This window comes from Tenrec ecaudatus, chromosome 2 (genome assembly GCF_050624435.1).
Source record: "Tenrec ecaudatus isolate mTenEca1 chromosome 2, mTenEca1.hap1, whole genome shotgun sequence".
Lineage (NCBI taxonomy): Eukaryota > Metazoa > Chordata > Mammalia > Afrosoricida > Tenrecidae > Tenrec > Tenrec ecaudatus.
Genome location: NC_134531.1, coordinates 186,932,593 through 186,947,666, shown reverse-complemented (window position 1 = coordinate 186,947,666; position 15,074 = coordinate 186,932,593). Strand labels below are relative to the sequence as shown.

General features: G+C 55.0%; 1 protein-coding gene across 3 annotated transcripts in view; it reads right to left on the bottom strand.

Moving 5' to 3' along the window:
- The window catches only part of ERGIC1 (endoplasmic reticulum-golgi intermediate compartment 1), a 128,670-nt gene that overhangs the window by 17,461 nt on the left and 96,135 nt on the right, over positions 1–15,074 (bottom strand). For all 3 annotated transcript variants that reach the window (XM_075541954.1, XM_075541953.1, XM_075541955.1), the window contains exons 6-8: positions 14,554–14,658; positions 9,805–9,865; positions 2,441–2,541 (exon numbers count right to left, since the gene is read on the bottom strand). In XM_075541954.1, coding sequence (XP_075398069.1) covers positions 2,441–2,541; positions 9,805–9,865; positions 14,554–14,658 — 267 coding nt within the window. The remainder of the gene's footprint in view (positions 1–2,440; positions 2,542–9,804; positions 9,866–14,553; positions 14,659–15,074) is intronic.

Below are 15,074 nucleotides of genomic sequence, written 5' to 3'. Positions count from 1 at the left end.
CCCCTGTAAGTCGTGCAGTGGATGCAACTCACAGAGACCCTGCAGGACAGCAGGGAACTGCTCCTGTGGGTGTCCCAGACCCTAACTCTTCTTTCTCCCGCAGGGTAGCTGCTTGAACTGTTGACCTCGGGGTTAGCAGTTCAATGCAACCAATTCATCAGCAGAGCTCCCAGGCCATCCAAACTTCATTCATTCAGCGCCTATCACGGGAGCTTTCCTGTGTTCGCCCTGTGGTAGCTGCCGGGGGCCTGGCAGGTGACCATGCCTGGTCTCCCGTGGCAGGGGTCACGGGGTGGAGGAGGCAGCAAACACAACTTGGCAAGAGTGTACATGCGGAGACAAGAAGTGCCGAGGGCCTGAAACAAAGCCTGCCTCTCCTCAGCAGTGGGCAGCAGACTCTCCGAGGGGTGTGTGCATGAGCACGTGTGCAGGAGCATGTGCACACATGTGTCAGATGCATACCAAGGCCAGCGTGGGGAGTGAACGTCTTAAAAACACAATCCCCCCAAAAGCAGAACCGGAGAGCCAGAGGCAGCACTCCCACTACCCTGTGACACTGGAGCAAGTCACATAAGCCCTCTGTGCCTCAGTTGGCCCAGCGCGCACTCAGGACGCCAAGGAGCTGGATTTACAGTGTGCCTTGGGCCAGTTCTCCCCCCACCCCTCCCAGCACCATGGTTAGAGGACTGGGATGAGGGCCCACAGAACCTCTGTCTGCAGGGCGGACTCCTCTGGGCTGTTCTCCCTGGACCAGCTGGACCAGCGAGCTACCCCACCCCCCTGTATCTGATGACTTGGAGAGCTGACTGTTGGCTGGAGCGGCGCCGGCCTGGCGTACGCAGTTACATCCCGGTGAAGGATGGGGCCAGAGGCACAGAGGAAGCTGAGCAAGCTGTTCTGGCTGCTGGGCTCTTGCCAACGCTGTGGGGAAGGAGCCTTGGGCAAAGAAGATCAGCTTTCTCCAGGGATTGCTGATGGGGCAGGCCGACTGTCTGGGTGATAGCCCAGAGCTTAGGGACAGAGACAAATAAGGAGAAACAGCAGCCGTGGGTACCAGTCAGTTTGAAAACAGTGCCTCGTTTGACTACAGTTTTATGAGGTGGGTCAGATTCCCATCTAAAAATAAGTAAACTGAGGCCCAGGTTGATTATGTGACTTGTCCCGTGTGGCTCAGAGCCCATCTTCTTCCTGCTTACCCATCAGTCACTGTCTCCCAGCCACCACATGCTGGCAGCCCTTGAGGCTGCAAAAAACAGTGAATAAGCGAGGGAATGCTCCCCTGAAGAGTCCCATGGGACATTAACCCAAGTGGCTCCCGGGAGAGGGGCATAAAACCCCAAGGAGAGTGGTCCCGACACTGGCCAACTCAATGGCCTCTTGCTCAGAATGAGCAGGGCAGGGTGATCAAGCATCTGCGAACTGTCAACCCAACCCACTGCCACCCAGCCGGTTCCAACTCAGAACTCAGTCTCACAGCCCTTGAGTCGATGTGGAGTCCTGGCAACTGCACAGGACAGGGTAGAACTGCCCTGTAGGTTCCTGAGATTGGAACTCTACATCTTTCTCCCACCATAACTCACAGTAGAAAGTTAAAAATAGAGTCTAGGCTCTGGAGTTCCCCCAAATGGTTTCCCATCCCCACTGGCTACTTTGTAGCTCTCCACCCGCCTCTGTCCCTTGGTGGCCTAGTGTGTAAAATGAGGACAGTGCAGCCTCCATCCATCTGAGGCTTGTCCCCACAATTCTAAACGTTGCTGGACAAAGAGCTGAGCATAAGGCCTAGCCCATAGTAAGGACTCAATAAACGATGGGGCTGCCTCTTGCTTTCTAATTAAGAAGAAAAAGAGAGTTCTGTGGCAGTGGTGGACAGTGACATCTGTCAGGGGCGAGTGGGGACTGGAGATTCATGTCCCACAGGCAGCGTATCTTCCAGGATGTCAGACTCTGTGGGGATACCCCATTCCACTGGCTCTGGCCATACTCTGCTGTCCAGGGGGCGCTGCCAGCTCCTTCCAGAGGCTGAGTGGGAGTTCCTGGGTATTCCCATTAACAGCCATGCAATCGAAGGCTATCCAGGTGGGATGGTGGGATTTCCAGGTCCTCGGAGTTTCTATACAGTACTTGCACCTGAGTGCTGGGGCAGCTCCAAGGGACTTGAGGAAACAGGTTCCAAGTGTGGGGGACGGAGACCAGGTGCAGGGTGTGGAGACACAACCCTTAGATGCTTGGGATACTTTCTGTCTCTCGGTTAGATTTCCCCCACCGGCACCTCTGACTCTGAGACCACTTGAGGGCAGGAGGCTGGGCCTTCCATCTTTCCCCAGGGGCAGCCTGGCCACAGCAGCCAGGGAAGGAAATGCAGTTAGCCACTTGTCACCCTGCTCTCTGCCAGCAGAGGGCGTGCTCGCACACAGCTGGGCCCACCCATGGCCCCACATACCTTGTTAGCCACGGTGTACTGGTAAGAGTACCACTGCTTGCTGCTCTTGTCTTCGTACACCGTGGGCACGATCTTCAGGATGTAGTCGTGGGAGGCGAGGGCTGTGGGAAGAATATGCAAGATGAAGGTGGGGTGCTTTCTGGGGACCCCCTCTCCACTTTTCACATGGTCTCCCCTCTGGTATTGGGAATGGCCAGGGTCCTCCCTCCTAAACCAGGTAGGATTTAGCATTCTGGACATAGCCGAACGTCTGAACCCCTTACAGAATGGGTGCTGAGAGAAGACAATCTCTGGGAGGTCATGGCAGAGCCCCGTCACGGCACAGGGAAGATAACAGGTTTCCTTGTACCAGGGGCAAGGGGCGACTCTCCTCATAAAACATCAAGCAAGACCCCCAAGGAGCTATTCAGTGAGCCTCTAGGGAGGAGAGCATGCTTTGAGGATGATGACTTTTAATTATGCATCCTCTGGAGTTGTTGGGGAAAATTTTTTTTACTTTACAAACAAACTGGGTTTTAAGTTTTCACAAGAATGAGTCAACTTACCAGAAAACCTGTATCTACAAAGAACTAAGGTCTTTCTCCATTTTTCATTCATGAGAGTTACATTCTCCCTCTATTGTCTACTAACTAGTGCTGCAAAATGGGTTCCAACTCAGAGAGACCCTGCAGGGCAGGGTAGAATGGCCCCGTGGCTTTCAGGACTGGACAGCAGCAGACCGCCACATCTTTCTCTCCATGGAGGGCCTGGGGTTCAAACCGCTGAGCTTTCGGTTAGCACTCAGATGCTTCCTCCACTGCCCCAAACCAAACTCACTGCTGTTGAATCGATGCTGACTCACAGTGACCCTAGAGGGCAGCGTAGAAATGCCCCTGTGGATTTCTGAGACTGTGCCTCTTTACGGGAGTAGAAAGTCTCCTCTTTTGAACTGCTGGCTTTGTTGTTCACAGTCCAACGCGCAACCACGTAACCATGACGCACCTTCCACTGCAATTGCCTTATCTCCTCCCCCACCCCCACTGGCATTGGAGGCCACTGAAGGTTCATCTGTGGTCCCCAGAGCCCCACACAGAGCCTGGTACGGAGTGGATAGTGGCAGATGCTTATTGAATGAATGGACGGATGGGAGGATGAGTGGACAGAGGCATGAATGGGGGATGAATCAGCTTCTGATAAGCATGAAGTCACTGGAGTGAAACACTAGGCTGACAGAATGCTGGCTGGTAGCTGCCGATATCACCCAGGGACGCTGGGAATGCTCGTGAGCCTTCTGGGATACTAGGAGCAGCTCAAGCACCCCTCTCCCCGCTTTCTAAACTCAGTCTGGAGACCATGGAGCAAAAGGCAGCAAAGGTTGAAGCCCGTGGGCTCGAGTCTGACTAGTGAGAGACGAGCCTGCCTGGGTCCTTGGACCCCTCTCCTGTGAGGCCAGGAACAGAGCAGACACCCACTGCCGAAGGCTCGCTGGAGCCTCCCTGCCTCTTCCTGCTCACAGGCCAGGGTTTGGGAGAGAGCGTTGAGCATCTGGAGCCAAAGTGAATCCACAAAGACCCCAGTACTCCTCCGCTCCACCTGAGTTCAGGAGGGCCAGAATCTCACAGATGTCCCGACTTCACCTGAAGTCCTGCTCACATCCTATTGAAACCGGAGCCCAGAGTACCCCAAATGCCACGGCTCCAGGTTGGAAATAGACTGGTGGGTGGTGGTGGGGTGGGAGCAGGGTGGGATTGAAGTGAGCGGCTTCCAGCTTATCTATTGAAAAGTATGGTTAGTGTTCGCATGTACAGACAGCTGGATGCTCATGTTGACGTGGGTCATTCTGTGCTGTCTTCTAAGAACTGAGCACGCCATGCACATCTTTGGGGTCAAAGCCAGAACGTGAGCTCCTCAGACAGCACTGGTCTCAGCGTGCGGCACGCAGTAGGTGCTTTGTATGTGTGTCCTGCCAGGCTCAGAGCCGGGACAGGCGGCAGCTGCAGACCCCCCAGGTGGCCACGTACAATGTGGACTCTGGCTTGGACTTGGATGTCCACTCCCGACAATGCTGACTTAATGAATCGGATTTTCCTTAACTGCACACTCAGTTCATTCCTCCGCTTACTCTCCGAGGACTTTAAGACCTCATCCTTAAGGCCTATGATCCACTTCGATACAACTTGCTAGTGGCCACGAGCAAGGCAACACCCATGGGCCCCATGTGGGTACCTCGTGAGCTGGCCTCTCCTGGTGGCCGTGGCTCCAGCATGATGCAGGCAGGCCTCCTGTTTGACTAGGCTAACTTTCAGACACATGTCAAAGAGAGGACTGGAGAGCAACCCCCAGCTTCAACCGTGACAATACGTGGCCTGCCCGCTTTCATCTCTGCCTCCCCTTGCCGCCCGTTTTACTTTAGAGCAGACGCCAGACCGCTCACTGATCCGCCATGTGTACTGTAGTATGTCTCCCTACAAGTCAGAATGCTGACGTGAACAAAACACACAGTCATCGTCCTAGCTTCAACCACAAAATGATCTGTCATTCCTTGATGGCTTTAACTATTGAGACACGTGTCACATTTCCACGTATTTTATGTCATATAGATGGATATGTGTGCATGTTTGTATACACCCCATTATATGAGGGGGTACCCAAAAAAACGATGGTCATTTATTTTTTTGATGTGAGGGAGATAGTGCATTTGTAGTTCATTCCACCAGGTCAGACTTAATCAAGTTTCCTATTTAGAGGTTCTGAAAAGATTGTGTAGCAGTGTGTGGCCAAAAAAGGGTCGGATCTGTGGCAGATGGGGGACTGGCTTGGCCACCACAATGCACCTGCTCACACAGCCATCTCAGTGCGCCAGTTTTTGGCAAAAACCAGCCTGCCTCTCTTTTGCCCCACATACCTGATGCACCTGACCTCGTTCCATGAGACTTCTTTTTGTTTCCGCGAATGAATAGGGACATGACATGACAGTGATTTGACTAGACGGAGCAGAGGTGAAGAAAAAACAAGGGAGGTGCTGTCAGCCATCCAAACAGATGAGTTTGAGCAATGTTTCCAAGAATGGAATCGCAGAGTTGACAAATGTAGCAAGTGTCATGGAGATGACTTTGAAGGTGAGAAGGTTGTTTAGTTAAAAAAAAAACAAGGAAAGAAAGACATAGCTTTGAAAGGAAAAGAAAATTCTTATTTCTTGAGTAGCCTCTCATATATATACTGTTGTTAGTTACTGTCAAGTTGATTCCGACTCATGGTGCCCCCAGGCTTGCAGTGAAGAAATATGCTTCATCGTGTCTTCAGGACAGTGATCTCTTAGAAGCAGACAGCCAGTCCTTACTTCTGAGGTGCCTTGGTTGGATTGATCCACCAACATTGGTCAGTAGCCCAGCATTTAACCATTTGTGCCACTGTGATAGGTTTATTGTGCCAATAGGAACATGTGGGATTAATCGGGTCACAGTTTGATTAGAGAGTAAAGAGAAAACTGGCTCTGCAAGGCCCACCCCCTTCTCTCTTGCTCTCTGGTGATCAGAGAGTGCTGGAGCATGCTGCTGCTTTAGCTAGTTCTTTGCCTCCACCTGTGAGCTACACTACCTGTGGGTCAAGCCGACCCAGGGATTGTGTCACTAGAGCTTGAGGCGCCTTGAAGACCTGTTTCCCAGCACTGCTGGTATGTACACCCGTTGAGCCTGAGGCTGGAGGATCCTGTTAGCTTGTATTGCTTGCATTCGATATTCCATCAGGCCTGCTTCACTAAGCTCCCAAGCTACTGACTGTTGCTGACCCACCCTGCTGCTTGCTGCCTGTGGGCAGGCTCTGCTTGCCTGGCCCCAGGGAAGGCTCCGCTGTCTTCTTCCTTGACCTTGGACCAGGCAGCCCACATGAAGGGCTGCCAGTGTATTAACTGTTCCACAGAAGTGAATTGAACCTTCTGTACAGCTGTGTGGACTAATTAGCTGTTATAATCCTTCGTGCTGTATAAACCTATATACCGTATATACTCCAATATAAGCCAACCCAAATATCAGCCGAGGCACCTAATTTTACCACAAAAACTGCATTAAAAATGTGCTGAAAATTTTGGCTTATATAGGAGTATATACAGTGTATACATATTCATAAGTGTCCTGGGTTTGTTTCTCTTGAGAACCCTGCCTAATACAGCCACCTAGGGACTTCTTTATACACGTTATTGTTGCTAGGCTCCCTCGGGCTGGCTGTGACCCACAGCGACCCCGTGCACAACAGAACAAAACACCGCAGGGTCCTGGGCTGTCCTCACAATGCTCCCGTGCCTGTCCCCATTGCGGCAGCCATGTGTCCGTCCATCTCCTTGAGGCCTTCCTCTTGTTCACTGCCCCTCCACTTGAGCAAACACGAGGTCCTTCTCCGGGGGCTGGTCTCTCCTGACAGCATCTCTAAAGTATGGAAGATGAAGTCTTGTCATCTTTGCCTCTAAGGAGCACTCTTGTTGTACTCACTTCTTCCACGACAGATCCGTTCGTCCTTCAGCAGCCACGGTACTTTCAGCATTCTTCTCCAGCTCCACTGTTCAAATGCATCCGTTCTCCTATGGACTTCCTTACACAGCGTCATCTTCCACCTGCACATGATGCACTGCAGACACCATGGGTGGGTCAGGCGCACCTCAGTCCTCAAGGTGCCCTCCTTGCTCTGCAGTGCTCTGAAGAGACCTTGTGCAGCAGGTTCATCTAATGCAATACACCTTTTGATCTCTTGACTGCTGCTTCCAGAATGTTGACATGAGTATACACACACACACACACACACACACAAATGAAACAAAACAAAAAGCCCCCAAACATTGCTACCTCAAGTCACTCCCCACGTAACAGAATGGAACTGCTCCACCGAGTTTCCTTGGGCATAGTAGGGTATACCTGATAACAACAAAGTCAACAGTTTGAAACCACCAGCTGCTCCTTGGGGGAAAGATGAGGCTTACTACTCCCATAAAGATTTACAACCTCAGAAACCCACACGGGCAGTTCTACCTGTCCTATAGGGTCGCAGGAGTCAGAATTGATGGCAGTGACTTTTTTTAAGTTTAAGCTTTACCGAAGCAGGTTGCCAGGCCTTTCTGCTCCAGTGTTGCTGGGTGGGTCTGAACTGCCAACTTTCAAGCTGTTGAGCACAAACTACTACTGCCCCCAGGGGACCCTCACATACACATACATAAAAACCGGTTGCTGTTCAGGCAGCTTCAACTCATGGTGACTGCATGTGTGTCCCAGAATTGTGCTCCGTGGGGTTCTCTTAGCAGTGGATTGGCAGGGCTTCCTCCCAAGGCACCTCTGGTGATCTAGAACCTCCAATCTTTGGAGTAGTATTGGAGTGTGTTATCATTTGCACTGCTCAGGGGATGAGTCAGTCTCTGTCTGTCTGTCTACACACACACACACACACACACACACACACACACGGGGATAGATCCTGCTTGTTTTCATACCACTCTAGGACACAGTCATGTCACTCTAGGACACAGTCCATGTTGGAAGGGTTCACCTTAGCTTCTGTCCTGACGTAGCTCAAGGTGACAGCGACGAGGGGAATGACTAACATGCAAGAACTGCGTCCAAAAAAAGCTCATGGAAAATTCCGTTATCTTTTCATTCCATGTTCCCAGGAACTTTGTGAAGCCCTGGTGTGGCAAGTGCTCCCTGTGCCCAGGCTGGGCCCTCAAGCCTCACCTGCTCTTGTTAGGCCTCACAGGAAGGCTGCGGGCTTCTCTTCACGCTATGGGGGCAGAGGCTTCCCTAGGAGTCCAGGGCTGGGCCTGCAATGTGGGGCCCCAGAGGCCGCTCCTCAGCATCCCAGCGCACCCACCATTTGCTGGGGCTCCTCACTGCTTCTCCACCAGTATGCACTCGCGACACAGCGCTGGCTGTGCTTAGGCGCCAGGGGAGACAGCCGAGAAACGGACAGCGGAGAGCGCCAGGCCCGTGCCGAGGGCAGAGGGACGTGGTTTGGAGAAAACCAGGTCTGCTAGCAGGAGTGGGGTTACTTCTGCAAGGGCATCCCTGAGGTGGTGACATATGAGCTGAGATCTGAGTGACAAGCAGCAGCTTGCAGGGGAGATCTGAGAGCCGAGAGAACCACAAAGACCAAGGTCCAAGGGGCTACCGAGCTGCGGTGCTGTGGGCATGACACCAACCCTCCCCCGGGCTCGCTGTGGCCTGACTGTGCACATTACGCCTTCCCCTAAGCTGGCCTGCGATGGGATTTGGCCCCAGCCCCGAGTAGGCCGGGGTGTCTGCCTAGATCCTCGGTCTGCTCTCACATGCTGGGCCCTTCCAGCTTCCTCCTCCGGCTCTCAGGTCGCCGAGGGCCCAGGCCAATAGCAAGTACAGGTGCGGCAGCACCTGTCCAGACACACAAAGACAAGGAGGACGTCGCCACCTCTATTTGACCAGCCACTCCTAGGATGCCAGGGAGGAGGTGAGTTTACTATAGCCCAGAGTGTGGCTGTCAGTGGTGCCAATGGGTCACAGGCACCACCCGAAGGAACCCAGTTCCACTCAGACACACCTGGGGCGCCCGGTTGCTGCCATTGGAGTGGGTGCGGACCCAGACCTTCAGCATCGGGGGGCAGGCCCGGGGTGGGAAAATGCCTTTATGAAAGCTTGGCCGGGCTGCGAGCCGGCTATTGAGCGGCAATGAGAAAGTCTGGAGACAGCGGCTGGGAAACGGTGTCAGGCACGCCGGCCAGGACAGACGGCTATGAATGCTTCAAAGAACCACTTCTGTTGTCGGCAAGCACTCGACAGGACGGAGAAGTGAAAAGTGCAGTGTTTTGGAGGGCACGCCAGGAATGCATGTGCCAGGTGTGTGTACACACGCAGATGTGTGTGCACAGGTGTAGGTATGTCTGTGTGTGGGTACACTCTACCGGAGGCGCTCGGGTATTGAGGTGGGAGAGACCGCAGCGGCAGCCGCTCATGGGTGAGAGGGATTCAGGGAGGGGAAGAAGGTGCGGTGCGCGAAGTGGTCAGACCTGAATGAGGCTGAGCCCTGGTCAAGCCACCTACACACCTGTGTGCACGGGCTCTGCCATCACTCCCGAGGGCCCTCAGGTGACAATCTCAATGAACCAAGACTAGGTGGTGGTCATGGTAGCCACTGGGAAGATACCAGCTGGTCTGGACTGAGCCCTGAAGGTGTGCGAAGGGCTTTGGCCTCCTTCACCTGGGATCGAGTCACTTTGCTTCCCTGATCTTGGGGGGGGGGGCAAACCCAACGCCTCCCAGGCGGGCTGTGGGAGGAACTGAGACAACGTGGGGGTGAGTGGTTGGCCTCGCCCCCTCAGGCCCTGTCCACCAGTTCCCTGCCGCTCTCCTGGGACTCAGGGCAGGGGAACTTACGGTTGGAATTGAGTCTGTCAGCTCCCCCGAGAGCGTTGAAAGCCCCCTGGACGTTCTGGACCTGTGAGGGAGACCGAGAGGAGCGTGTCAGCAGAGGCCTGGCCGTGGTGGACTGGGAGGTGCAGCCTGGCCAGGGGAGACCTGGGGGCTTTGTCAACAGGGACCCCGTGGCGCCTCTCAGAGAGAAGGTGTGGGGAACCAGAAGCAGCTCAGGCTGGCACACAGCAGACGCTGGTCTGCTCCCTCACTAAGTGCCCGCCCTGGCCGGGGCTGCTGATGAAGCTGGGGAGTTGGCTCTGACTTGAGGTGACCTTACAGACAAAAGAACCAAATGTCGCCCAGCCGGCCCCAGCTTCCAGCAGCGTCCCGAACACTGCTCTGTCATGATCCATCGGGTTTCCACGCGCTGACATTTGGCAACAAACCTCCAGGACCTCCTTCCACCTGTCTTAATCTGGAAGCTCTGGGCAGCCTGTCTGTCACGGTGACCCTGCTGGTGTTTGAAATACTGAGCTTCCAGCATCAGCGCACCAGAAGCACCATGACAGAACGACAAAGTCATCAGGAGACCAGACCCTAGAAAGGGACAGCGTGCCCGGCACTTTTGAAGGGATGCCTGGCACAGCGCCTGCAACAGGTGTTGTTTGGCCCCTTTTACAGAATGAATGTGACCCACCGCTGAGCCAGGCCCGGAACCCACGTCTGTTTGAATCCTTTTCCATAAGCCACAGAGGAACTCAGGTGCAGTTGCATCTGGGGCCCGGCCCTCTACGAGGTCACTCAAGGCCAGCGCAGGGGCATCTTGAACTGCTGGCCTTGCCCCTCACTTGAGCAGCAACTCAGGAGCCCGCTTCTCAGCCCCGAAGATGTGTCCTGGGGGGCTGCTGCAGCTCGGGGCCCGAAGTCCTCCTTCCTCCTCTTTCCTAAGTTTCCCGGCACATCCACAGCAGGAAGGGCAGCCACAGGAAAGCGCCACGCTGAACAGGGGTTACTGAGCTGGTGGAGTCCCATGTAATACACACGATCAATGTGCTTGGGGGCTGCCTGGAAAGCCGGAGGTTTGAATCCACTCAGAGGAACCTCAGAAGAGAGGCCTGGAGATCTACTTCTGAAAGATCACAGCCAGGAGAGACCCCATGGAGCAGAGTTCTACACATGGCGGCTCAATGGCAACTGGCTTGCTGGGAGGACAGACTGGGGAGAGAGGGCCTGGGGGGCTTCCTGGGGGAGGTGGCACCAGCGCCAAGAACTAAAGGAAAGCCAGACTAGAAAGAGAAGCCTGGTGACGGACTTCTGATGAATCTCTATGGCTGACAATAGTCTGATCTGCAACTTATTACTGAGTGGCCCAGGACCAGGCAGTGTGGGGTCTCTATGAGGTGGGGACATCCAGCAGCAGCTAACAGCAACCGCCAATGACCAAGCACATGGACACTGCCCTCCCTGTTATACCTGCACACAGCAGGACAGCTGTTTCCCCTCTCTGCAGCCCTTCCTCACTTTTCCCATCCACCTGCGTCAGGTGGCTCTCCATCACCTGGCCAGAGGTGGCAGCCAGGCTCTCCCATCCTGAATCTGTGATAGTTCCTCACTCCCCACAAGCCCTGGCTCTCCCTCCACCTGGCAGATGGACATGCCTTAGTGTAGCAGGTACAGAATCTCCTGTCAACTTGAGAAAGGGTGGAGTCTAACCTGTCAATCAGGCCATAGTCAATGAGGCCTCTGTGTGGGCATGGCATTCTCCTGAGGATTCTGTGAACTTCCTCCATGGAGGTGGGAAACACACTCTCCCTGTGAGATATTCCTGTTGACAAGACACACGGAGCGACACTAGAGCCCTGGAGCTGGAGGAGCCACATGGAGACCCCTGCCAGCGCTGAGATGCTTCCACTGCCACTGGATCCACAGACTTTCCACCCACTGACCTGTGATCTTCCTGCATTCAGTGTCATTGCATGCGTTGCATGAGTCTGAAGAGGACTTTTTAGACTGGTATGGGACATATGGGCTGATAGCTGGACTTGACTGGGACTGGGCTGGGCTTGTTTGTTACTGTACAATTACTTTGATATAAAGTTCTCTCTTACGCACATGTGAGTCCCCTGGATTTGTTTCTCTAGTCCACCCAGACTCACAGACTGAACATCACTCTGGGGCCATGGGTGTGTGCAGATCCATTTTTCTGAAAGCAATGTTGAGGTGTGGAAATGACCAGTTGGTTGCATCACAGAATGGGCCCTAGGAGAGGCCCTGCTGTGGGGGACCCATTCCTTTGTCCTGCTCCTGGCCAAATCCATGCCACACTACAGAGCTTGACTGGACATCCCTTCTCTGGGGGTCACTCCCTGGCCTCCCAGGATGGGGGGTGTCCCTCCATCCCAACATGATATGCTTCAGTGATCCCTAATGCCCCTCATTCTTCCACTACCACCAGCTGTCACCAAGTGAACCCCAGTTCATGGTGACCCTCCACCCCCCATCGGAGTAAAACTGTATGTACCCTGGGGCATTTTCAGGGGCTTATTTTTAAGAAATAGACTAGCCAGCCTTCCTTTTGTGTGGACTTGAACTTTCCACCTTTCGGTATTAACCTTTTCACCACCCAGGAAGTGTGGTGGCTGGTGGTGTCATGTTTATTTACACTTGATGCCTTCTTCACTTAAACTGTTTAGTCATCACGCTAAGCCCCGGGCCTGGCTCAGGGCAGATCCTACTGGAGGACCTGAAGAATACACTACTGTATGACACACAGTCCAGAGTGTGACCTGGGCCCAGACACACCTGGGTTTCTTACACGCTGTGTTGCCTCGGGCAAGTTCAGGTTACCCAGCTGTTCTGAGCCAGTTCCCTAGGGTGGGGAAGTAGCGTCACCCACAAGCCGCTCTCAGTGAGAGAGTCCCGAGTGGGGAAGGGTGTGGTGAGGGGCAGAGAGCTCAGATTCCAGCTGTGCCACTAATGAGCTGCACGACCTCGGGTTCAGGGTCAGGCTGATATGGGGACGTGGTCAGCTGGTGGGGACAAAGGTAGCGAGGGGGCTGCTCGATGCTTGATGTCCCCCATGGCCTGCTTGCGTTTTGTCGCCTCCGCTGAGCGAGTCCCTGGAGGCCCAGCAACGGGCTTGATCGGGCAGGGCTGCCAGGGGGTGACCAGATGACACCCCATAAAGGCAACCGTGACTTTGACCATGCGCTCTGTGCCAGCCACAGGTCCATGAGTTTCATGGGGACTGCTGGCTTCACTCTCATGACGGCCCTGTGTGGAGTACTGCTATGGCCCCCGTTTTATAGCGGGTTTACTGAGGCCCAGGGAGGATGCGTCACGTATGAGGCCATGCAACCAGTAAGTGGTGGGGCCAGGATGTAAACCCATGAAGGCAGGCCAGGAATATGGGCTTCCAACCACCACAGAACCATCATCAAGATGGCAGGGGTGGTGACACACCCTGAGACTCGGTGAGACTCGGTCTGCAGGGAGCAAGTCTGGGGACCGAGTGGGTTGTACCTCACTATGAGTGTGGACAGAGTCTAGCCTTGTCGTTCCTAAGCCCAGTCTCCATGAGGGGAACCACCAGGGCCACCAAGGGGGATGGGAAACACAAGGAAGGATATGCATGAGGGACAGCGTACACTCAGGTGTGTATGGGGGGAGGCAGTGTTCAGGTTAACACCCCTGCTCTGTGGCAGGCAAGTGGGGTGGCTGGCTTGTGCGCCTCCATCTTCTCTTCTGGAACACGGGGCAGTATGGCACCTGGCTCTTGGGCTGCCTGTGGAGCCAGTCCTTGGCCCGAGGAGGGGGCTCACCCATCAGGTATCCGGTGGAGCCACGTGGCTCAAGTGGGTGAACTTTCCTAGGCAGCGTGGGTCGGCGTGCTATGCCTCACCGGGTGGTGGGTTGTAAGGGCTACTGTGGGTGTGTTCCTGAAATGTGCATGTGCAACGAGGGTGCACGCACAGGCAACTTGGAGTATAGGTGGTCTGAGCAGATGTGTGAACAGGTGTGCAGGTGTGCGGTCATGTACCTGCGTGCGTGCGTGTGTGAGATTCAGAGAGAGGGCTCCCGCCGAGCACTTCAGTCAGGGATCAGGAATTGAATCATGCCTGGTTTGAGGTCAGGACCCCGGGCCCCGATCGATCCCCGCAGGGCCAGGTCACAGCAAGGGGGCCTCTGTGAAGCAAAGCCCACCTTTGGATGGCTGGAGGGTGGGGGGGGCACCAGCGCCCCACCTGCCTGCTCACTGCACAGCCACGGCCCTGCTGGGTTCTCTGTTGCGCACTCAGGGCTGTGAAGGCCACGGGGTGTCTTTGTGAACAGGAGAGCAACATAAGACGAGGGAGACCTCCATTCTCCATGTCTTCCCTATTTCACGGCCCTGAGCACTGAGCTGGGAGGGCAACGGGCTGGACCTGGGGCTCAGCAGGCTACCTGCTGGGGAGCCCTAGGTGATTGGCTCCAGGCTGCAGTGAGAGCTGCTGCACAGCCACAGGGAACGCTCTGGCCGCTAGTCCCTCCTCATTCACTGTAAGTCCCTGTCCCAGGGCCACGGGGCTCAGCCCAGACCCGAGGCCGGTGCCTGATGACGTGCAGCTCCTGCCTTCGAAGGCAATGCCAGCGTAGTTGTGAGATGCAGCAGAGGGGACAAGTGTCCCCTCCTGAAGACTCACCCTGGGCCCAGAGGGGGCAGAGGGCACTGTGACACTGCCCTGTTAGGTGCCCCCGCCCCAACCTCTGCCCAGCGTGTTCCCTGCTCACCTGCAACGTGTCCCCGAAGGAGAGCTTGTGGATGACATGCGTCATGTCCGGGTTCTGTGGCTGGGCAGTGGCACTGTGTGTCGACACGTGGAAGTTGCCCGGGACCTGGGGAGAAAGGCAGACATCAGACTTTTGGGAGGCTGTCTCAGAAGACGGTGTGCAGGCTGGCTGCGGGTCCTGGCTTGGACATTTCCTAGCTGCGTGGCTTTGGGGAAGTCGCTGGCCCTCTGAGTCTCAGCTTCCTCATCTGTAGAATGGGGCGACAGTACTAGCTCCCCCCGAGGGGCCTGCAGCTACCCAGTGAGGATGTATGTAGAGAGTGCACCTGGAGGCTGGGCAGCTGCTCACCAGCAACCACTATGGCTTCTGGGCAGTTGGCCCAGCAGTGGGGAAGGGGGTGATCTCTGGGCTGCAGATCAACAGGGTCTTCCCTGAGCCCCAAATCAAAAACACCCCCCTAACCAACCAACTGCCTCATCATTCTCAACTGCGGGCTCCCGGAAGGCAGGGCGGTGAAAGCT